The sequence below is a fragment of the Eschrichtius robustus genome, chromosome 1 (genome assembly GCF_028021215.1).
Source record: "Eschrichtius robustus isolate mEscRob2 chromosome 1, mEscRob2.pri, whole genome shotgun sequence".
Classification (NCBI taxonomy): Eukaryota; Metazoa; Chordata; class Mammalia; order Artiodactyla; family Eschrichtiidae; genus Eschrichtius; species Eschrichtius robustus.
This window is the reverse complement of record NC_090824.1, coordinates 32,671,552-32,697,112: the sequence shown is the minus strand read 5'-3', so window position 1 is coordinate 32,697,112 and position 25,561 is coordinate 32,671,552. Positions and strand designations below refer to the sequence as shown.

The 25,561-nt window shown below is 36.5% G+C and overlaps 1 protein-coding gene across 2 annotated transcripts in view; it reads left to right on the top strand.

Moving 5' to 3' along the window:
- Window positions 1–25,561, top strand: part of SLC39A9 (solute carrier family 39 member 9) — a 51,898-nt gene that overhangs the window by 13,978 nt on the left and 12,359 nt on the right. The window contains exons 2-4 of one of the 2 annotated variants that reach the window (XM_068543643.1): window positions 9,836–9,944; window positions 12,224–12,244; window positions 23,012–23,206. In XM_068543643.1, the coding sequence (XP_068399744.1) occupies window positions 9,836–9,944; window positions 12,224–12,244; window positions 23,012–23,206 (325 nt within the window). The remainder of the gene's footprint in view (window positions 1–9,835; window positions 9,945–12,223; window positions 12,245–23,011; window positions 23,207–25,561) is intronic. The other variant, XM_068543645.1, reaches the window with a different exon arrangement.

The window sequence follows — 25,561 nt, the reverse complement described above, 5'->3', positions numbered from 1 at the left end:
AAGGAGACAAAAGACCTGTATACAGAAAATTATAAGACACTGATGAAAGAAATTAAAGATGATACAAATAGATGGAGAGATATACCATGTTCCTGGATTGGAAGAATCAACATTGTGAAAATGACTCTACTACCCAAAGCAATCTACAGATTCAATGCAATCCCTATCAAACTACCACTGGCATTTTTCACAGAACTAGAACAAAAAATTTCACAATTTGTATGGAAACACAAAAGACCCCGAATAGCCAAAGCAATCTTGAGAACGAAAAATGGAGCTGGGGGAATCAGGCTCCCTGACTTCAGACTATATTACAAAGCTTCAGTAATCAAGACAGTTTGGTACTGGCACAAAAACAGAAATATAGATCAATGGAACAGGATAGAAAGCCCAGAGATAAACCCACACACATATGGTCACCTTATCTTTGATAAAGGAGGCAAGCATATACAGTGGAGAAAAGACAGCCTCTTCAATAAGTGGTGCTGGGAAAATTGGACAGCTACATGTAAAAGTATGAAATTAGAACACTCCCTGACACCATGCACAAAAATAAACTCAAAATGGATTAAAGACCTAAGTGTAAGGGCAGACACTATCAAACTCTTAGAGGAAAACATAGGCAGAACACTCTATGACATACATCACAGCAAGATTCTTTTTGACCCAGCTCCCAGAGAAATGGAAATAAGAACACAAATAAACAAATGGGACCTAATGAAACTTAAAAGCTTTTGCACAGCAAAGGAAACCATAAACAAGACCAAAAGACAACCATCAGAATGGGAGAAAATATTTGCAAATGAAGCAACTGATAAAGGATTAATCTCCAAGATTTACAAGCAGCTCATGCAGCTCAATAACAAAAAAACGAACAACCCAATCCAAAAATGGGCAGAAGACCTAAATAGACATTTCTCCAAAGAAGATATACAGATGGCCTACAGACACATGAAAGAATGCTCAACATCATTAATCATTAGAGAAATGCAAATCAAAACTACAATGAGATATCATCTCACACCGGTCAGAATGGCCATCATCAAAAAATCTAGAAACAATAAATGCTGGAGAGGGTGTGGAGGAAAGGGAACACTCTTGCACTGTTGGTGGGAATGTAAATTGATACAGCCACTATGGAGAACAGTATGGAGGTTCCTGAAAAAACTACAAATAGAACTACCATACGACCCAGCAATCCCACTACTGGGCATATACCCTGAGAAAACCATAGGTCAAAAAGAGTCATGTACCAAAATGTTCATTGCAGCTCTATTTACAATAGCCAGGACATGGAAGCAACCTAAATGTCCATCGACAGATGAATGGATAAAGAAGATGTGGCACATATATACAATGGAATATTACTCAGCCATAAAAAGAAATGAAATGGAGGTATTTGTAATGAGGTGGATGGAGTTAGAGTCTGTCATACAGAGTGAAGTAAGTCAGAAAGAGAAAAACAAATACAGTATGCTAACACATATATACGGAATCTAAGGAAAAAAAAAAAAAAAAGGCCATGAAGAACCTAGTGGCAAGACGGGAATAAAGACACAGACCTACCAGAGAATGGACTTGAGGATATGGGGAGGGGGTGGGGTGAGATGTGACAGGGTAAGAGAGTGTCATGGACATATATACACTACCAAATGTAAAATAGATAGCTAGTGGGAAGCAGCCGCATAGCACAGGGAGATCAGCTTGGTGCTTTGTGACCACCTAGAGGGGTGGGATGGGGAGGGTGGGAGGGAGGGAGATGCAAGAGGGAAGAGAAATGGGAACATATTGTATATGTATAACTGATTCACTTTGTTATAAAGCAGAAGCTAACACACCATTGTAAGGCAATTATACTTCAATAAAGATGTTTTTAAAAAAAATGATTTAGGTAGTTAAAAAAAATTTTTTTAAGAAAAATTGAAACTATAACCCATGACAATTATGCTTATTTTTTTGACTATTGATTTTTTTTCAATCACAAGTGTTGCCTCTATAATTAGGTTGCTGTAAGAAAGTTAGTACACATTTATCAAGCTGATGAAAGTTATGTAGAATAAATAATCTTTATGTCGCTTTGCTGAAGATTGAAACAGTGACTGAACAGTGATTGAAACAGTGCTGAAGATTGAAACAAGGTTTTGAGCTCCTTGGAAATAAAACAGTTGTCATTTAAGGTATTTGCATGAATGAGACAGATGACAACATTGCCTCACATTTACTATGATGGAATCCTATTATGGTTCTTCATTATATGTACTTTAATACCCCTTGAGCCAAAGGATAAATTCTGAATCAAATAACCACTGAAAATTCTAGATATGGTTATGCTTTTAAGGGACTTGTTAGGCCTATTTCCCAGCACAAGTGTTCTAAAGAGGTTCCAGTGCATTCGTATATTTGTTGATATTAAAGGCCAGTGGAGTGGCAGGTACCAAGTCCCCAGTGCCTTGCATGATGCTGGGCATTTAATTCATTCTCTTAGTATATGTTTAGGGGAGAATCTGTTATGTGCCAGATACTGTTCTATAAACTGAGTATTCAGCAGGAAATTAAAAACAAAAGTTTCTGGGCTTCCCTGGTGGTGCAGTGGTTGAGAGTCTGCCTGCCAATGCAGGGGATGCAGGTTCGCGCCCTGGTCTGGGAGGATCCCATATGCCGCGGAGCAACTAGGTCCGTGAGCCACAACTACTGAGCCTGCGCGTCTGGAGCCTGTGCTCCACAACAAGAGAGACCGCTATAGTGAGAGGCCCGCGCACCGCGATGAAGAGTGGCCCCCGCTTGCTGCAACTAGAGAAAGCCCTCCCACAGAAACGAAGACCCAACACAGCCAAAAATAAATAAATAAATAAAATGCTGGCTTAACTCCTAGAGAGTTTCATAAAAAAAAAAAAAAAAAAAAAAAAAAAAGAAAAAGGGGCTTCCCTGGTGGCGCAGTGGTTGAGAATCTGCCTGCCAATGCAGGGGACACGGGTTCGAGCCCTGGTCTGGGAGGATCCCACATGCCACGGAGCACCTAGGCCCGTGAGCCACAATTACTGAGCCTGCCGCGTCTGGAGCCTGTGTTCCGCAACAAGAGAGGCCGCGATAGTGAGAGGCCTGCGCACTGCAATGAAGAGTGGCCCCCGCTCGCGGCAACTAGAGAAAGCCCTCACACAGAAACGAAGGCCCAACACAGCCATAAATAAATAAATAAAAATTAAAAAAAAAAAAAAAGTTTCTGCCTTCATAGAGCTTAAAGTTTTGGGGTAAGGAGTTCCAGGAACAAACATAGGTTTGCTTAATTTAGTTAACTTAGTTTAACTTCATTTGGTAAATAAATGTGCTTTAATTTCAAAATAGACTGAAAACATAATACAGTAATTTTAGCTCACACTGCCTTTCCTCAGAGGAAATATTACAAAGCTAGATGATTTACTCAAGTTTACCTCAATGATCTCTTTTTTACAAATTCTCAAATTCTTTTTTTTCTGACTTTTTTAATGGTATTGTAATACAGATCTCATGCTTACACTGTTGTAGATCAGGGTTTTCCAGGCGTTTGGATTTCACAGGTCAGTAATATATTTGAAATTCAGGAGAATTGATAAAGGATTGCCTGCTTTAATTTTGCCAAGTAAGGACACTAAAAAACAAAAACTATTGTCACCATCATTTCTTAAAAGAAAGGACATTTTAACATAAAAGAGTATGTAGGACATAATCTTAGAGTACAGAATAGTCCTCTACATTGAAGAAATAAAATGTTATGAAAAGCTCATTACATTGTCCTTATTTCTCATTTTGCCACAGACCTTTAGAAAATGTCAACAGAGAACAATTATAACTAATTGTAATTTTGGTTTTCCTCTTGATGTTGCTAAGGGATTTTTCTGACACACTATTTAAAGAGGTTGTGTGATTGGATTTTATCTTTTTTTTTAGAGGTAAATTTTATATAATGGATTTATGTCTTGTGCCATATGAGGGACATTGTCTTGGAATGCACAGGGCAGCAGAGTACGATGTCAAATCTAATCATGCCTCTACACTAACTAGCCTAGCTGTGTGATCTCGGTCAAATCATCCCTCATTTTTGGCTTTTGATTCTCCATCTTCATAGAGCGAGGATCATTTCTTAAATTTCTTGCAGTTCTTAAACTTGGATTCCATGTTGATAACTTTGGTAGCTAGTATCACACTTTCAAAAGTATGTGTCTAAAGATTAATAAAAATTTTTACTGTCTTTCTAAAAATTTGGACCAGGCTCCCGTTCACATTCCTTCAGCTGAGAGCATTTAATTGTTCATACATGATTAACAAAGAAGTGTAATTTCATGACTATGTACTTTAAAGATTTACCATAATTTTTTTGTAATGATATTAGCTACACATGGAGATTTGACTGTTCTCTAGCTTGGGCCTTTGGGAAATTTCTTATAAAATCTGTTGTGATAGGATAATGTTCAGAAATCTGGTCCGTGTAAATAAGTGAATGGAATTATAAGTAATTTCATCTTGGAAACAAGAATATCTAAAAATATTAGATTATTTTAAATTACTTAAAATTTAAAAGGCAGCATTTTAGGAGAATTATTTTTTACTTTATAGATTTGAAGTTTTTGTTTTTGTTTTTTTTGTGGTGTCCATAGTTATTCTGGATGGTATGTACCCCTCAGTTCTCTTAAATGGTACTATTTCAGCACCTTAATTTTGTGGTATGCAAGCCTCAAAAACTCTTCTGTGCTCCTGCTTTTAAAACTTGTCTCAATCTAGTGCTTCATGTGACTCCAGTGTAGAATATAATGAAGCACCTGGTAAGTGCCTTGTGAATTTGTGGATTGATCCACAGTTGTAAACACCACTGGTTTCTGCATGCAGTTTTTTACATAAAATTCTGGTGAATGATTTTTAAGGACTATCTGAATGACAAATTAGATTAAGAAAAAAAGAATTTCTTTTTCAGCCGCAGCACGTAGCTTGCAGGATCTCAGTTCCCCAACCAGGGATTGAACCCAGGCCATGGCAGTGAAAGCCCAGAATCCTAACCACTAGGCCACCAGGGAATTCCCCAAGAAAACATTTTGAAAGTGGTTTTTGGTATTCTTCATAGACCTCTGACCTTGATTTCGAAAAACTGCCATGAAGACGCCTTGTTAAAATTGAATAGTTCTGAAATGAATCCTTTCAGAGGTCCTGGCTGAGTAAATTACTCTCCAGATAATTTTATAGAGTAAAAGGTACAGATCTTAATACAGTTTGCTGAAATGTGACAAATGTATATAAATGTAACTCACATCCCAATCAAGATTTAGAACACTTCCATCATCCTAAAGAAATAACCTGGTGCCATTTTCCAGTTAGTCTTTTCTGCCACTGTGTAACCCTCCTGCCAGAAGCAGCCGCTGTTCTGATTTCTATTGCCATAGATAGTTTGGCCTGCTTTTAAGCTTTATATAAATGGACTCAGTACATGCTCTCTTTGTATAAGGCCTTTCAAACATCGGGCTGATGTTTTTGAGATTCATGTTGCTGTATGAAGCAGTCATTTTTTCCTTTTTGTTACTGATTAGTATTCCATTCTGTAAGTATACCACAGTTTGTTTATCCATTCTGCTGTTGCTGTACATCTGATTCAGATTATGGCTATTATGGATAAAGCTTCTATGAGCATTCTTATACAAATTTTGGTGGGGACATATGCTTTCATTTCTCTTGGTAAATACCCAAAAGTGGAATTGCTGGTTTAACCTTATAGGAGATGACCAGTTCTCCAAAGTGGTTGTACCATTTTATGCTCTCACCAACAATGTATGAGAGTTCCAGTTGCTCTATATCCTTGCCATCATTTAGTGTTGTCAGTCTTTTTAATTTTAGCCATTCTAGTGGGTGTGAAGAGGTATCTCACTGTGGTTTCAATTTGCACTTTCATGATGCTTAAATGATGTTGAGCACCTTTTCATGGGCTTCCTGGCCATTCATATATCTTTTGTGAAGTATCTGTTCAGTGTTTTACCCGTTTTTATTTTTTAATTTTAATTTTGTCTCTTATTGAGTTGTATTCATTCTTTATATTTCAAATACAAGAGCTTTGTCAGTGCCTTAGGTTGGGTTCCCCAGAAAACAGACTCTGAGAAGATTTGCATGCAGGAAGTTTATTGGGGAGTGCTCTTGGGAGTAACACCTGTAACTGGGTTACAGGTGTAACATGGGTTACTGGTAACCCAAGTAATTCTTGAGAGCAATTAGCTCTTTCTCTTTTCGGTACATACATCCCTTTCCTCTCTTCTCATCTTCCCTTAATTTGCAAATCTGGGGTATCTTTCATTTCCATTTCCCAGAGTAGAGCATAGTCAAAATGCTGACAGGACAATCTTCTTTCCTAGTAATTTATTCATTAGTTTGAATTGTGGAGTTCTGAAACCAAGGCCTTCAAATGAAACGGTATGCTCAGTCCAGTTCAGTTTTACCCTCGTTTTTGTCCTTCCTTAGCAGTAAAACTTGACATTCATGATTTTTTTTAAACAAAGGTGACTTTTATGAATTGTTTAGAGAGAATGATGAAAAGACTAATTACCACGTCACCTTCTACACAGAATAGAGCTGTTTTTCCATCTTGTGTTCTCCATGCTCTGACAGTTTGTCTCAAATGAATGCTGTGATTAGCAGTACTTTGGTGAGTTTAGTAACTTGGAAAAGACAAAGACTCTTAGAATAGCTCAGTATTGAGCATTAAAATAGTAACACCAGTTGTCTGGTGTCATTTTTCCAAAATGCTTTGGCCACTTTCTCCTATTGACTCCTCTATCTTCACAAGACATGTAGAAATATTATTTTACATAAGAAAAGTTGAGGGACTTCCCTGGTGGTGCAGTGGTTAAGAATCCGCCTGTCAATGCAGAGGACACGGGTTCAAGCCCTGGTCCAGGGAGATCCCACATGCCACAGAGCAACTAAGCCTGTGCGCCACAACTACTAAGCCTGCGCTCTAGAGCCAGTGAGCCACAACTACTGAGCCCACGTGCCACAACTACTGAAGCCTGCACGCCTAGAGCCCGTGCTCCCCAACAGGAGAAGCCACCGCAATGAGAAGCCTGCGCACTGCAACAAAGAGTAGTCCCTGCTCACTGCAACTAGAGAAAGCCTGCGTACAGCAACGAAGACCCAACGCAGCCGAAAAATTAATTGATTAATTAATTAATTAAAAAATAAGAAGAGTTGAGGTGCTAACTTGTTAACTAATTTGAACATGGAGTCAGTTCTGCCTCCCAAGCCAGTGCCCCAACCACTGGATGCATTCAGAACACTCTCAGTTTATAAGTAGTTAATGGCTATCCTGAATGTATGAAGGGGTGACCTGGCCTAGGTGCTAAGGGGATTTCCCTCTTGCTATAGGGCAAGTATTAGCTGGTGCTGACATTGCAACTGTAGTTCCCCCATTTTCAATAGATACACAATAGGTATAGATCCCTTCTTTGTTCCCAAACAAGGAGGGGGTAATGTTTCAACCAGCCTTTCAGCTAAAAACCCATTTTCCTATAGAGGCAGTACTTGTACATATATATTCCCACAGCTTCACAGTTGCAAGTTCAGTAGTATATTAACTAATACAACCATTGTTATTTTTGCTAACCTCATAAAAGAAACTAAAACAGAAAATTTAAGTACATGATATACTATTAAATTATTAAAACTTTTCCCTAAGCAACATAAATGCCCTCTTGTAGGTTTTTTTTTGTTTTGTTTTTAATTTTATTTTTGGCTGCGTTGGGTCTTTGTTTCTGCGCACAAGCTTTCTCTAGTTGTGGCGAACAGGGGGTACTCTTCGTTGTGGTGTGTGGACTTCTCATTGCGGTGTCTTCTCTTGCTGTGGAGCAGGGGCTCTAGGTGCGCGGGCCTCAGTAGTTGTGGCTCAACGGGCTTAGTTGCTCCATGGCATGTGAGATCTTCCCGGACCAGGGCTAGAACCTGTGTCCCCTGCATTGGCAGGCAGATTCCCAACCACTGCGCCACCAGGGAAGTCCACCCTCCTGTAGTTTTAAAGATCATTTTTCATACTGCTAAGACTTCAGGAAGCCATATAGGATACATCAGCGCTTCAAGAAATTTTGAAACTTAATCTTTTGTATCTTGTATGTCAGGATACTATCTCTTAAAGAAATCTGAGTGAAAAGAAAAAACTGGGATTAAGTGGATTAAAACCATAGATCATTTATGGCATTGATTGTGATGATGGTTTCACAGATGTATACTTATTTCCAAACACATAAAGTTGTATGCATTAAATATCTATAGCTCTAGTATGTCAACCTTAGTCAAGCGTTTTTTAAAAAGCTGTAGGACATTTTAGCATCAAACTGAATATGGGGACTTCACTGGTGGTGCAGTGGTTAACAATCCGCCTGCCAATCGGGTTCGATCCCTGGTCTGGGAAGATCCCACATGCCGCGGAGCAACTAAGCCCGTGCGCCACAACTACTGAGCCTGTGCTCTAGAGCCCGCGAGCCACAACTACTGAGCCTGTGTGCCACAACTACTGAAGCCCGTGCGCCTAGAGCCCATGCTCTGCAACAAGAGAAGCCACTGCAATGAGAAGCATGCGCACCGCAACGAAGAGTAGCCCTCAGTTGCTGCAGATAGAGAAAGCCCGTGTGCAGCAAGAAAGACCCAACGCAGCCAAAAATAAAATAAATAAATAAATAAAATAAATTTAAACTGAATACGTTTTTCATTGTATGAGTAATACGTGTTCATTGCAGATAAATTTAAAATGTGTTGTAGAGACTTCCCTGGTGGCACAGTGGTTAAGAATCCGCCTGCCAATGCAGGGGACATGGGTTCGAGCCCTGGTCCGGGAAGATCCCACATGCCACGGAGCAACTAAGCCCGTGTGCCACAACTACTGAGCCTGCGCTCTAGAGCCCACGAGCCACAACTACTGAGCCCGCGTGCTGCAACTACTGAAGCCCACATGCCTAGAGCCCATGCTCTGCAACAAGAGAAGCCACCGCAGTGAGAAGCCCGCGCACTGCAACAAAGAGTAGCCCCCACTTGCTGCAACTAGAGAAAGCCTGCATGCAGCAACCAAGACCCAACACAGCAAAAAAATAATAATAATAAATAAATTTTTAAAATGTGTTGTAAATTATATATTACACATTGTTTATAATCTATAAAGTAAAAAATTTGTTAATGGGTAATTTATACTTGTTCTACTTGTATGTATACCTTTTCAAAAGAATTATGAGATTATCAATGCATATTGTTGGCCACCAGCTTTTTCCTCATAACAGTACACCATGACTTTCTATATCCATGAATAGACCTGTATCATAATTCTTAATTGTTGAGTCTTGTGCTACTGTGATGAAGTATTAAAGTTTATTAGCTAGTCTCCTTTCTTGGACATTTAGGTTATTTTCAGGTTTGCATTCTTAATATGTGCAGTGGTCATCTTTGCATAGTTCTTTCTTTCTTAGGATAAATTTCTAGAAGTGAAATCGCTGGATCAAAGAATTCACATTTTTGAGGCTTTAAATCTAAATTGCCAAATTGGGGTCCAGGTAGGTTGCAGCAATTCACATTTCTTCCAGTGTTAGACAAGTATGCTCATTTCTCCCTATTGTGGGTAGTAGACAAGTGTTCCCACATCATTGCCAATCTGGTAAACTTAAAAATGGCATCTCCTTGTTTTAATTGGCATTATTATTCGTGAAGCTGACGCTTTTTCATGTTCAGTGGCCATTGTAGATTTTGGCCTCACAGGTAAGCAGCTCACAGCCTTCATTGCAGATACTTCAGAAACTTTACCCTGTTCATTCATCAATCTTTTCAACAGCTTATGTTTTCTTTCCAGGAGCGACTAAAGCTGGTGACTGTTTTGGGTGCTGGCCTTCTCTGTGGAACTGCCCTTGCTGTCATCGTGCCTGAAGGAGTACATGCACTTTATGAAGATTTTCTTGAGGGTGAGAAAGAGAGACAGGCCTTTGAGATACGTTATTGATGTGGAGGGCTGAAAGGAGAAGCTTAGTGTTATTTTTTTCTGAACACGGTTCATGTTTGCCATAGAATATATGCCAAAACATATCTTTTGACGTCTTTGACAATAAACACATCAATAGCAGTTTGTGATTGAATGCCTCAATCCATGAATACCACTTAAGATTTATTTGCAATAATGCATGAATTCTGGGCTTTATAAGTATGAGTCATTTTTTAATGTCCATGCAAAAACTTCCAAGATCCGACATGATAATGATTGTATTTTTAGTGTTTTTTAATTGAAAAAAATATATAGATAAACACATTTGGATTCAAGGACCCTTTATAGTAAACTTTGTAGTGAGGACCTCTGTAGTAAAGGATAACTAAAAAATTAAAGAGACCTTTCCTGACAAGCAGAGAACAGTATAGCTGTATAAGAGAAAATGCTGAGCAGTGTCAGCTTGGTTCACTCATCTGCTAAATGATTTGGTCCTTCACACCAGCTGGAAGGCATACTTGATGCAAATTTGTGATTCAGCAAAATCAGATTCCTACTTGTCATGAAACTTCACAGATACCTGTGAAGGACTGAAACCACAAATGTTAAATTGGTGAACTGAATCTTCAAATGCCAAGAGTCTGTTGGACTTTAAGAATAGTATAAAGAGGTAAACACCTTCCAAATTTCTTACTAGTTACGGTATAATAAATAGTCTTTCAGGTCTCAGTAGAGGAAAAGAACTGTGTCTTTTATCCAGATTGATGATGCTCTTATGCCCAGGGTATGAATATGGGCATAACGGTAAAGAGTGAGGATTGTGGAGGTTTCATTGCAAAACAGGACAGAAGCTGAGGATTGGTCAGCCTTAGGGGAAAAAAATAATAAATCAGGAGCCTTAGAGCAGTGGTTTTCACCCTGTTTTGATCGTATATTCTATTGGGGAAAAAGATATACATGTGCTATTGTACTGATTTACTCTGTACATTATAAAACACGCTCCTTAAATAGAAAATTTTGGAATATGAGATTTAAAGTCCTTTCATATTCTAGTGGATCATCTTGAATTTTTCTGGATGTGATCATTACTCTCCTGATATCCTAGGAAACATCCAGACTATGATTAAAGAGACAATTAAAATTTGTTTTGCTTGTCTTTGTGCTAAGAATTATGGGTGGCAGTTATTTCCTAAACTTGTCTGATAATAAAAGTTCCTTGAGGGAGGGGTGTACTTTAAAATTGTAGTTTCCTGGCCCCCAACCTAGACTACTGAATCAGAATTTCCAGGGAAGGGACCTGGGAATGTCTAATTTTAACAAGTTGTCAAATGATTCTTATTAGACAAGTTTGGGAAACACTGGGGTAGAGGAAAGAACTGCTTCAGGTTTAGTTTTTGTTTGTTTTTTAATAACAGTTTTATGAGATAATTTACATACCATATTTCAGGTATAGTTTTAAAGTTAAATGTAGCTACTATGTGTTGGGTTGCTTTCCTTTATTTTAATAGTTTTCCTGGTTTTGTCCTAAAATAATTTTGTGGATTCATTTGAAAATGAATGTGCTGTATAAACCTGTTTTTTCAAAAATAAGCATTCTGGTCTCTTTAACCTTTTCACCATAGATTATTCTCCTGCCCTAAGCCGTCATTAAAAAAATCTTTTAAGGGACTTCCCTGGCGGTCCAGTGGTTAAGACTCCGTGCTTTCACTGCATGGGGTGTGGGTTCGATCCCTGGTCGGGGAACTAAGATCCCACAAGCCGCCCAGCCTTGCCAAAAAACAGAAAAAAAAAAAACTTTAAAAATTATTTTCATTTATATATTTTACATTCACTCTTTTTGGCGTGAATGACTGCATTTTGCCAAACGCATAAAGTCAAAATGCAGAACAGTCCCGTCACCCTCATCCCCTTTTGTAGTCAAACCTTTCCCCCAACCTGGGGCAACCTCTGATCTCTTCTCTTTCTCTCTAGTTTTGCCTTTTCTGAATGTCATATACATGTAATCTTTGTAGCCTTTGGATCTGACTTCTTTCAGTTAGCATCATGAGGTTGAGAGTCATCATGTTGTTCTGTGTATCAGTGGTTTGTACCTTTTTATTTCTGAGTAGTGTGCCATTGTTTGGATGAACCATTGTTTGTTTATTCCTTCACCAGTTGAAAGACATATGGGTTGTTTCCAGTGTTGGTGATTATCAGTAAAGTAACTATAAACATTTGTGTACAGCTCTTTGTGCGAACATGAATTTTTATTTCTTTTGACAGGTGGAATTGCTGGGTTACATGGTAAGTGTGTGTTTACCTTCATAAGAAATTGCCAAACTTGCTTCCAAAGTGCCGGTACCATTTTGTATTCCCCTCAGTAATGTGTGAGAGTTCCAGTTGATTCCCTTCCCAACGCTTGATGTTGTCTATTTTGTTTTAGTTTTTTATTTTAGTCACTCTAATAGGTGGGTAGTGGTATCTCAATGTGGTTTTGATTTGCAATTTCCTAATGGCAAATGACGTTGAACATCTTTTCATTAGTCACTCTATTAGGTGGATAGTGGTATCTCAGTGTGGTTTTAATTTGCAATTTCCTAATGGCAAATGACGTTGAACATCTTTTCATGTGCTTGATTGCCATTGCTGTATCTTCTTTGATGGTATCCAATCATTTGTCCATATTTTAAATTGAGTTTTCTTATTATTGAGTTTGGAGAGTTCTTCATGTATTCTGGATACAAGTCCTTTACTGAGATACATGATTTGCAAATATTTTCTCCTAGTCTGTGGCTTCATTCTCTTAACAGTATCTTTCACAGCGTAGTTTTTAATTTTGATGAAGTGAATTTATCAGTTCTTTCTTTCATGAATTGTGCTTTTGGTGTCATATTTAAAAACCTTCTGCTAAACCCAAGTTCACAAAGATTTTCTCTTTTGTTTTCCTCTAGAAGTTTTATAATTTTAGGTTTTATACTTAGGTCTACGATCCATTTTGAGTTAATTTTGAACACAATGTAAAGGTTCATTTTTTTAAAATAAATTTATTTATTTATTTATATTTTTTATTTTTGGCTGCATTGGGTCTTTGTTGCTGCACGCGGGCTTTCTCTAGTTGCGTGAGCGGGGTCTACTCTGTTGCGGTGCACAGGCTTCTCATTGCGGTGGCTTCTCTTGTTGAGGAGCACGGGCTCTAGGTGCACGGGCTTCAGCAGTTGTGGCTCGTGAGCTCTAGAGCGCAGGCTCAGTAGTTGTGGCACACAGGCTTAGTTGCTCTGCGGCATGTGGGATCTTCCTGGGCCAGGGCTCGAACCCGTGTCCCCTGCATTGACAGGCGGATTCTTAACTACTGCACCACCAGGGAAGTCCTTCATTTTTTGCATATGGATGGATGTCCAATAGTTGCAACATCGTTTGTTGAAAAGACTATCTATTGAATTGTCTTTGCACCTTTGTCAAAAATCAATTGACCATGTTTGTGTTGGTCTATTTCTGGATTCTCTGTTCTGTTCCATTGATCTATTTGTCTATCCTTTGCCAATACTACATTTGTCTTGATGACTATATCTTTATAGCAGATTTTGAAATTAGATTGCGAAGTCCTTCTAACTTTGTTCTTATTTTTCAAAATTGTTTTGGTTAAACTAGTTCCTTTGCCTTTCTATAAAAATTTAGAGTCAGCTTGTCAGTATCTACAAAAAAAATCATGCTGGAATCCTGATTGATATCGAATTGAATCTATAGATTAATTTGGGGAGAATTGACATCTTAAGAATATTGTGCCTTCCAATCCATGAACACAATATATCTCTCCATTTATTTAGGTCTTCTTTGATTTCTTTCATCAGTATTGTAGTTTTTAGCATACAGATCTGCAAATATTTTGTTAGATTTATACCTAAATATTTCATATCTTTGTGCAATTGTAAATGTTACTTTTAAAATATCAATTTCCGATACTCTAGTATTTAGAAATTTGATAAGCTCCATGTAACTTGAGCTGCTGTCAGGGCAAAGTGGCAGGAGAAAAGAGAGAACAGAATAACCTGTTTTCCCCCCATACTCTTCAGACCACTGGGGCCCTTTTCCTAGATACTGTGGCCAGAAAGATGGTGTATTTCTTGGGGTTTTAACTGCTGTTGTTACTGCCATGAAGTTCTGCAGCTGGGGCTGCCTTCAAGGTAGGGCTGGGAAAGAAAAGAGAGGGAGGGTAAAAGGAAAAAAAAGGGGAGGGCTTCCCTCCACAGCAACACCTCTCAGCAGTCCCTCTTCCTGGTCCTCTGCTAGAAGGACAGGGTTTCTTTTGAAGTTTTTGCTGCCCTATCTCCTCTTGCTATTGTTTACTCTTTATAGTCTTCAGGTAGTTGTATTTTGTCCAGAGTTTTTGTCGTAATCAGTGTGTGATTGAGACTATAGTGGGTTTACTCCACCTTGGCCAGCACCAGAAGTCCCCATCATTCTTTTTAAAAAGTAAAATGTTAATATTCCACTTTATTAAATTTTGAGGTAGCTCGACCATGATGTTAGTTTTAAACTAAGCTATCTCCAAATTTTCCTCATCTCTCTCTATACTGATAAGTCACATCACTTTAGTTTCTGCTACTTTATCTTTTTCTCCCTCCACCCTTTTCCACTCTTTCTTTATTGTACATCAAACCAACTTTTCTCCAAACTTTGAAAAAGGAGTTTATTTACATGTAACTACAGCCTATGGTTTAGTTCTTCTGTGAACCTTATAATTATGATAATTAACATTTTTTTTTTTTTTTTAATAGTCCATGCTACCATATTGCTTGTTAAACATTTGGCTCCACTTTGGCAATGCGGAAGTATTCCTAATTCGGAAATATTTAGCATTTTCAATGTATGTGTTTTGAGTGAATCTAACTACAACTCTTTTTTTTGGAGGCTAGTTCAACAGCGTGTGTAAAATTTTCTTATCATTCATTCATTTTCATAGGTATCATTAGCCCCTGTAATTTCTTTTTTTTTTTTTTTTTCACACACACACACACTGTATTTTATTTTTACAAGAGATAAATAGACTGACACCAAGCATTGTACATGGGATAATTAACATTTTTTCAGAGCTCAGTGTACCATGTTAACTAAGTGCTCTGACACTTTAATAAGCATTAATAAGCATTATTAAATACAAATGAATGTAAAAAGGAGCCTCTCACATACTCTTCTGTATTTATAGCTCTAAAATCACTGACCTTAGATGATTATCAGCGTTCATGTGAGAAAACCATCTTTCTATAGAAACAGAAGTTTTGAGAACATAGTTTATTGAGTACTGCAGTGCTTGTTTACTGTGGAGCTAATGTTTGAAACCACCATAATTCTTTGGACCATGAGAATTGATATGTTTAGGAAGGCAGACTGTTGGTCAAAGACCTAAATACAAATGTGATGTGGTCAGAAACTGTTGTGGTCAGAAATGGTTCAGTATAGATTATCCCACTTATTTCTCCAAGAATGCCATGTGTCAGATTCTTTAGAGAGATACAGTTATCATTTTATGGCTTTCTCTGTCATTTTGCTCTACATTTAAAGTAGAGGGTTAAATCTGCTATTATATTTAATTAACTTTTATCCTATCATTCATTAATAAAAATGGAGCTCTTTAAGGCTCTTGTTATACTTTACTTTCAGGATTCTGAAACATGGATGATCCTGGACTAATACAACCTATCTCATCTACCTCTTATTCTGTCTGCTAAAATGTCTAGTCTCTGCTTTTTCCCTGCCCCTTCCTCTCCCTTCCCCCCCAGCATTGTTTTATTGTTCAGTATTGTATCTGACCAGATAATCAGGCCAACTATTTCATATAAGATGTTTAAAAATAAATCTCCCAAATTAATTCCATTAAATGTGCAACTGTGTTCCTAAATATTCAGTGAGCACTTAACCGCATACAAGGTTTTGTGTGAATATATTGCCTGATCATCACAGCAACCCTCTGAGGTGGATACTATTTTGTAGATGAGGCTTTTGAGCCACAAAGAGGTTAAATAATTTGCCCAAGGAACTCAGCCAGTAAGCGTCAGGACCAGGATTTGAACACAGGCTGTCTTACTTGGAAGACTACACTTTTTTTTTTTTTTTTTTTTAACATCTTTATTGGAGTATAATTGCTTTACAATGGTGTGTTAGTTTCTGTGACGCCTACACTTTTAATGACACTCTGCTACATGGTGGACTTTGTAAGGAATTTCACATTACCAAAACACTGTTTATCTGCTAAAGAAATCTAAGTTTCCTACCTTGTAATGAGATTCTTGTCTTTCAGAAACACAGTATTTTGATAAGAGATTCACTAACATCCCTTTAAAACGTCAGCTTTATACATTTGACTATGGTCAGTTTTCTGTTTTACATGAGAAACAGAATGCATCATTATTAAAAGCTACACCACCCTATTACTGAAAACACGTCAAGTGTAGAGAACTGTCTGTCTTTGCCAGAAAAAGAAAAGTATATAGTAAAAATCTGTGAAGGTTATAAGGTGTGAGTAGAAGTTAAGAAATTTAAAACAACCAGTAAAGGCCAAAAATATAAAAAATCAAAACTGGGGATCACCTCAAAAAAAAAAAACAAAAAAAAAACCAAATTACCTGAAGGTTTGATTCTTAGAGTGCTTTGTCCTTTGTACATGTTAATCTGAAGAAGGAGTTCCAACAAATCTGTTCAGAGGGTAAATTGGTTCTATGATATTTAATTTAACGTATGTGTCTGTGTCATAGAAAGGCTACATACTATACTGATGGAACTTACTGGAAGGATTCCTATGTGAATATCTAGGGAAAGAATTAAGCCCATAATGATTTGCTGAACACTCTGTTAGTGGCACGAGAAATATATGTCTGATGAGCAATATCCAATGATAATACTGGGTTTATATACTTTGCAGTGGGGAATGTGACGTGGAACATGTCTCAGCTAATGAATTACCAACCAGTGCCCTGAGTAAAACAGACACAACGATAACAACCTGAAAGTTCTTTCAAGAATGAGTAACACATGTCCACAACATAATGTATTTTAATTAAATAGCTTGGTTTTTAAAAAATTTTTATTTTATTGAAGTATAGTTGATTTACAATGTGATGTTAATTTCTGCTGTGCGGCAAAGTGATTCAGTTATACATAGATATACATTCTTTTTCATATTCTTTTCCATTATAATTTATTATAGGATATTGAATATAGTTCCCTGTGCTATGCAGTAGGACCTTGTTGTTTATCCATTCTATATATAATAGTTTGCATCTGCTAATCCCAAACTCCCAATCCATCCCTTGCCCACCGCCCTCCCCCTTGGCAACCACAAGTCTGTTCTCTATGTCTGTGAGTCTGTTTCTGTTTCATAGATAAGTTCATTTGTGTCATATTTTAGATTCCACATGTAAGTGATATCATATGGTATTGATATTTGTCTTTCACTTTCTGACTCACTTCACTTAGTATGATACTCTCTAGGCCATCCTTGTTGCTACAAATGGCATTATTTCATTCTTTTTTATGGCTGAGTAGTATTCCATTGTATATATACACTACATCTTCCTTATCCATTCATCTGTTGATGGACATGTAGGTTGTTTCCATGTCTTGGCTATTGTAAATAGTAAATAGCTGGGTTTTGAGATCTCAGTTTTTGCTAGGTTGAGTTTCATGTCCCAGAGTAGAAGGAAGGACGGATGTGTTCATACTGAATATCTGGATCCCATTACTAATCTGTTTATGTACTAATAAGATCATGGGATTATCACTCACTTTAAAAAGTTTTTTTTGTTTTGTTTTGGCTAATGCTTGCAAATAAAACCAATAATGCCTACCATTCATTGTATATAATCCAGTAAATATTTCATGTTTTTATATAAAGTTAAATTCCACTTAAGTATAAGTATTCAGATCTTTTATGGAAAGCTTCAATCAACAGCACACTTATTTCAAGCCATATATATATATGTATGTGAATATATATATATATATATATATATATATATATATATATATATAAAATAATGTTGCTGACATTTTACTTATTTGCCACAATTTTACATAAAATTAGGTGTTAACGCCTTCAAAATGGGAACGTCAGGAAATTATGTACTTGTATCAGTGAATGCTCAAAAAATGTTGGAACCCTTTCTTTAATTTACCTCCAGAGTATGCAGCACACTTAGATGAGAATCATCAGTGGCAGCAGAATTTTCCTTGAAAGTAGTTTAGGTTCGGAGAAATATACAACTTATTCAATGCCAATCTGTTTGATAAGATAGGTGACCTGTTTATTCAATATTATTTTAGATCAAAAGCTGGTGATACTAGGAAGTATGACAGTTTTATTGTGATTCATAAACTTGACTCTGAATGCTATACCAAGAGTTCCAAAATTATTTAGATAAAGAAAGCGTTGTTAGGATAAGATATAGAAGGATCTTATACTTATCTAAATTTAAAAATTCTGATATACTTATACTTTATGAAGGGAAATAATTTTGGCAACCCTTTGAAAGTTGTAATTAGGCTTGACATTTAGTTTCAGAACTGTGGACACCCCAAAAGTAATTATCTTTAAAAATTGTTATGCAACTGTTCACAAAAAATAGTATGACTAACACCCTTTAATAAGGTGTTAACCCACCTTTGTACCTAAGCTCGCTTTAGCATAACCTTTCACCTAATTTAGCATGTCCATCTGTTACCTATTAAGTCTGGATTTATAAAGAAGCATGTGCATAATTATCTTAAAACATACAACTAAAAGATTGTATTTTATTTCCATTTAAAAAAATCTTTTTGCTTAGGAAGTAATTAATTGCATAACTTTTGAGATGAAATGCCACATTAAAAAAATACAGAAGTGAAGGCCATTTTTTTGCCTTCAACATCAATTTGTTGAGTATCTACTCAATTTATGGCCTTATATTGATTGTTATCCGTTCATAGATATACAACATAGCCCCTGCCTTCAAGAATTCACAGCCGATGGAAAATGAATAAATTAACAGTCAGTGACAGCAGGGGCTGGCAAACTTTTTCTGTAAAGGGCCAGATAGTAAAGATTTTAGGCTTTGTGGGCCATATGGTTTCTGTTGCAGTTACTCAACTCTGCTGTCATAGCGTGAAAGCAACCACAGACAATCCATGAACAAATGAGCATGGCTGTGTTCCAGTGCAAATTTTATTTACAAAGCTAGGCATGAGCCTTTGTCCTGCAGTTTGCTGCTGTCTGAATTATGGTATAAAACCTATGGTAGACACGTACTACTGTGCTGTGTATACATGACTAGAGGAGGACACAGAAAATCTCAGGGAGGAAGGGACTTATGAGCTGAGTCTTGAAAGACAAGGTGTTATCCAGGAGAAGCAGCATGGAAGGCCCATGGATTCATTAACTCCTGCAGAGTCTAAGCAAAGGCAGAGACAGGAGCCCATTTTGTTAAATATTTAGTGGGTACCTTATGAAAAGATAATCATTCACATCCTTTCCAATAGCATCTTTCTAAATAGTGTTGAAAATTGTAGTTACCAAAATTCTATGACTGACTTCACATGTGTAGTTTCTTTACATCTATAAATATGAAGAATTGGTTTGTATATTAAAACAGAAGCATACCAAAAATTGCCTTGTCTTTAGAGAAAGTCAAGTGTTTTACTTCGTTTATTTATTTTACATTCTTGAGGCCATGCTAAGCTATTCTCCCAGCGCACAGAGACCTACTTGAAAAGTAATGAGTTCTGCCATCTCAGTATTGGTCATCAGGGTACTGCATTTCGAGTTTATTAATTTTTTATTGAAATATTGCATACAAAAAAGTATTATGTCATACACACAAGAAAGTACACATATTGGCAGTATATAGCTCAATGATTTTTCACAAACTGAACATCCTCCTTTTACCATGAGGCTACATTTTAATTGTCCAACACTACTGATCAAAATTCTTAGACTGCTTCTCTCATAAACTTAATTATTTTTCATCTCTGAGCTTTCAGTAAGTTCTCTGGCTTAAAATCCTTACTGCTAACAATAATTTTGCTTGCATGAAGGACAGGGTAGGCACATTCTGTCTGCCCACCTTTTCCTCCTAGACCTGTCTAGCGTTCAGTCCTCTTTAATTGATCACTGCAATGTAGGCTTCTGATTTCCAGGAAATACCTTTTATTCCAAAATCATCCATTTCTTCCTCTGAAAGTCTCTCTTTACCTCCAGCAGTGCTTCCAAACTGAAGGTAGCAACTCTGGATCTTGAAATAAATTTAGTAAGTTGGACTTGTGACTGGCATTTAAGAAGAGCACAAAGGAGGGACAAGACAGATGAAGAAATAGAATAGTGCATTGTAACCATTGTAAGGCTAAGTATTATTTTTTGCAACTTTTTATTTAGTTTTTCATCTATGTGTATGTTTACTAGATCATGATGTAAAATTTATTTTTTACTAGGGATCATGTCCTTAAAAGTTTAAAAAACATTGTCATAAGTCTCATGTCAGCAATTTCAAAAACTGCTTAACATTAGCACCATTAACATTAACTGCTGATACTCGTAGAACTTGTTTAAATTAATAAAATGGAAATTTTGGGGCTGGAGGAAGTTTTTTTCTGCCTGTCTCTTGGAGGAGCACTCCGTCTCATTTTAAGATGCCAGTGTAACTCAAACAGAGACGTTACAAGAAAAAATGTTGCAGACAGATATCCCTCATGAATGTAGATGGCACAGTGCTTTACCAAATATTAGCAAATTGAATCCAGCAATATATAGACAGGATAATACATTTTGACCAATTGGAGTCTATCCTAGGAATGCAAATCAGGGGTTGGATTAATATCCAAAAACCATTTTAATTTATTATCTTAATCGAATAAAGTAGAAAAACCATTTGATCATCCTTAACAGGTACAGAAAAGCATAAACATTTGACAAAATTAAACTCCTATTTATATATAAAAAAAAAATTCTCGGCAAACTAGGAAAGAACTTCCTTACTGACAAAGGGTGTATTTGAAAAACCTACAGATAAGATGCCTAACACTGGGAACAAAACATGGCTGTCTCCTCTCAAGCACTTGTACTTAACATTCATTGTACTTGGGGTCTTGGCCAGATGCTAGTCTGCAGTAAGGCCAGAAAAAGAAAGAAAAGGCATAAAGATTGGCAAGAAGTAAAACTATCTGTTTGCAGATGACATGATCACCTATGTAAAAATGGTTAAAAATTTAAAGCCTCACAATATCAAATGTTGACAATGGAATGGAGCAACTAGTACTCTCAGACATTGCTGTTGGATATGTAAAATGGTACAACCACTTCAGAGAACAGTTTGACAGTTTTTTTTTATAACGTTAAACATACATACACCCATCAGTTCTGATCCTAGGTATTTACCCAAGGGAAAAGAAAATGTGTATCCACAGAAAGACTTGTACCTGAATGCTCATAGCAGCTTTATTTATAATGGACCAAAATTGGAAATTACCTAAATGTCTATCAACAGCTGAATGGATAAGCAAGTTATGATATGTCCATACAATGGAACACTACTCAACAAAAAAGAGGACCAAACTACTGATACACGCAAAGCTTAGATAAATCTCAAAATGTTATGCTGAACAAAAGAATCCTTATGCAAAAGAGTATATATTGCATAATTCCATTTATATGAAATCCTAGATCAGGGAAAACTCTGGAGACAAAAAGCTCTTCAGTGCCTGCTTGGGACCAAGAGTGACATATTGACTCCAGGGACGCACAAGAGAACTTTTCTGATATTTTAAAGTACTGTTCCATATCTTGACCTTGGTGGTAGTTGCTAGAGTTTTTACATTTGTGAGTTATACCTCAATAAAGTTGATTTAAAAAAAAAAAAAGACAGAGAGAGATTTAGACATTTTAAAACAAGTAAATGAAATCACTATTAGGGCAAAAAATCTTAAGATTAAAAAATTACTTTGGGAAGATGAAAAAGTTTTAGAGATGGATGATGGTTGTACAATGATGTGAGTGTACTTAAAGCCACAGAATTGTATGCTTAAAAGTGGTTAAAATGGTAAGTAAATTTTATGTAATGTGTATTTTACCACATTTTTTAAAAAGGTTAAAAAAAAAAGAAAAAGCTGTGTAAACAAACAAAAAATCTTTCAAGAATTAGAAAAATACATGAGTTTTTATTATCTTAAGATGGTATGTGCTTTGTGCTTCTCAAAAATGACTTTTAAAGAATTAAGGCAGGCTCTAAAATATTGCAACAGACTTATGTAATTTCTTTGGTCAAAGATTAAAATGCTTAATCTAATTATAAACAATAAATGTGTTTAGTATGTTAGCCTGTATTTGTGAAACACAGCAAAGATCAGGATTCTGGCCTTGAAGTGTTTATGTTTTGAGTGTCAAATACGTGAGTATAATAAACTAGCAGTATTACTTAGCCAGGTGTCATTTACTGTAATTCAGAGTATCCCAGCAATCATATTTCTAGAACAATCGTCTTTCTAGAAGGAAATGTCTCTTTTAAACTGCTCTGCCCTTTTGGTTTCTAATTAGTGATTGTCCCCTGAGATTTTTAAAGCTAAAAGTGTTTTATACTCAGTTTGCCCTTTATTTGCAATTTTTATATCAACCTAAGTGTAAAACTAGATAAATTTGATTGTAATTATTTTCACTGTTACTGTTCTTCATTTGCCTATTTTCATCAAAATAAACCTTACTGTGGTTTCTGGTGAGATTGGTGTGAATTTCTCTAGCCCGAAAGGAAGATTTGGGGATGATATCCCTTGGGAATGACTGCTTTCTTGCTTGGTGATTTGCTTCCACTTCCTAGGTTTTGGGAATAATAGGCAGTTAAAAAAAGCTCTGCATGCCAAAAGCAGAGGACCCTTGGGAATTTTTTCATCATGAACTTTAAGTTAAGGGAGTTTATGATTGGCTAGATTATAATATAGGAAGTGAATGTCTTTGCAGTAAAATCTGTAGAGCTTGAAATACAAAAGAATGGAAGCTTCTACATGAAGATGTTTTGAGGGGGAAAACACATTTTCTCTTTACGGTTCATTCTGCTCTAGGGAAACACCACCAAGCGAGTCAAACACAGAATGTGATTGCATCAGACAAAGCAGAAATACCGGTTGCCCATGAACATGAGCACAGCCATGACCACACACAGCTGCATGCCTACATCGGTGTTTCCCTCGTACTGGGCTTTGTTTTCATGTTGCTGGTGGACCAGATTGGCAGCTCCCATGTGCATTCTACTGATGGTAAGTAGCTCCAGGGTTTTCTGGGCAGTGCAAAACATTTGCATTTTAGGTGATCACAAATGATTGAATAATTCAATATGTATCAGTGGTCTTATTTAGTGCTAAAACTTTCTCAGGTTCTGGTGAACATTTCATTCATTTGAGAAAGCTAGTGGGTTGTGCCATTTGGCACAAGGGAGTGTTTATTGGATTATTACCCTGGTTATTTTAAAGCTCATTTGATGGAGGTCTAGGGCAGAAGTTCTTAACCCTTTTAGTGCCATGGAGCCTTTCAGCAGTCTAAAGCCTGTGGACCTTTTATTGGAATAATGTTTTAAAATGCATAAAACACAGTATAGGATTACAGAGAAAATCAATTTAATACAGTTACTAAAACATTAAAACAAATTTGTGATATAGTAATGTATGTCTTCTTTATCAGCACATTAAATAATGAGATAATATATTTAAATCATAAGCAAGTTAGAGTTAAATTTAATTGTTTAGGACATCAGTATAACAGCTATTGTTGAGCAGCTTGACTAAGAACATTAAATTCTGAGATGGGCTTTAACAAGGCAACAGAGTGTCAAGTTGAACATCCAGTTGATTTGGGTTTTTGTTTTGATGGTTACTAGTGTAGAAGAGCCTGATTCACAAAGATATTTTATTACAAATATACTTGAACACATTTGTAGCTTGCTTTCCCGGGAAAGATAAGCTTCTTTCAAGGACAACTAGAATTCTCCAAGACTTTTAAAGTTAATTCCAGTCATAGTAACTTTTTTGTCTTGAGATCAATGAATTCATCTTTGGTTAGATCAATATCTTTGATATGGTTTATATTAAATAAAAAAGGATTCTGATCCATGATACAACTTTGATGCCATCGTGATATAAACTTTTTTGATATAAATACATTTGAAAGGGTTATAATGGACATAAGGGTTTACAGATATTTCTTTTCAAATACATTGACAGAGAATTTTGCAGATAGGAACTGCTAAAAAGCAGCATAGATATCTTGGTCACCAGCAGGAGATCCCACGACTTCTACTGTTTTGTGGCTGATGACTGTTAGGTGTAGAGTTGCCTGTTCGTTGCCCAGCTCCGTCACATGAGCATCTACAAACAGGAAGACTGCAATCATGCAACGTGGCAGCACTTCTGTAAGCCCTTAATTTAAAGTAGTGATGAAAGAGAGTGATAAATGTTTAAGTTTACTTCATTTTGTTCTACAGCGTCAATACGTTAAACTCACTTATGCAGTTAAAATTTTCCTTTATATAGTTTGCAGCGTAAAGGACATTGTAAGGGCCTTACCAAGTACTGAGTTTTAAATATAGTGAAATCTGTATCTATAAAAAATAAATAAATAAATAAATAAAGTAGTGATGAGTGAAAGTGATAATATGATATCTTATAACTATAAAATAATATGAAATTATCTGATTTCTATTGGTAAAGGTAGTGCTACTATTACTTGTGGTTTATTGTCTATATTTATAATTAAAGGAAATGCTAAAGTTCAGTTAGAGGTTAGTACAAGTAAAAATACATTTTTTTTTAAGTTAAGGTCACAGACACCCCCTGCATTCTCCCTGTGTTCTCCTATTAGACCCCAGGTTAACAATCCCTGGTCTACCAAAAAAATCTGTAGAAAAGCAGGCAAAAGACATGAACAGATAGTTTATAAAAATGGTCTTTAAACATATGAAAAGATGCTCCTTGCACTTAAAATAAGAAGACTGCAAATCAGAATTCCACTGAGAAGCCATTTCTCACCTGTCAGATAGGCAAAAATTCAAAACCTTGACAGTATACTCTGTTGGCAAAGCTGTGATGAAACAGACACTCTCATCTGTTGCTGTGGGTGTGCCTAGTGGTACAGCCCCTGTAGTGGAGAATTTACCCTTCAACCCCAAAATCCCACTTCTAGGAATCTGTTCTGATGAATCGGCTCCAATATGAAAATACATATGCACAAGACTAATCAGTGCAGCATTGTTTATCATTGTAAAAACACTTCAATGTCCAGTCATGCAGATTGGTTGAGTGTAGTGTGGTGTGTCCATGTAATGGAGTTCTATGTAGCCATGAAGTAGAATAAGGAATCAGATCTCTGTGAACCAATAAGGAGAGATTTCCAGGAAATACTGTTAAGTGGAAAAAAAAAAAAAAGCAAAAATAAATTATTATACATAATATATTATGTTTTGTGTAAAAAAGAAGGGGAAACAAGTATACGTGTATATATTTGCTTATCTTTACAAAAAAGAAACATAAGAAGGATCAGCTAGAAAACAAAGTTGATTACTTGTAGGAGTGAGGGCATGGGTGGGATAAGGTAGAAGGGTTTGGGGAGGGCATGACACT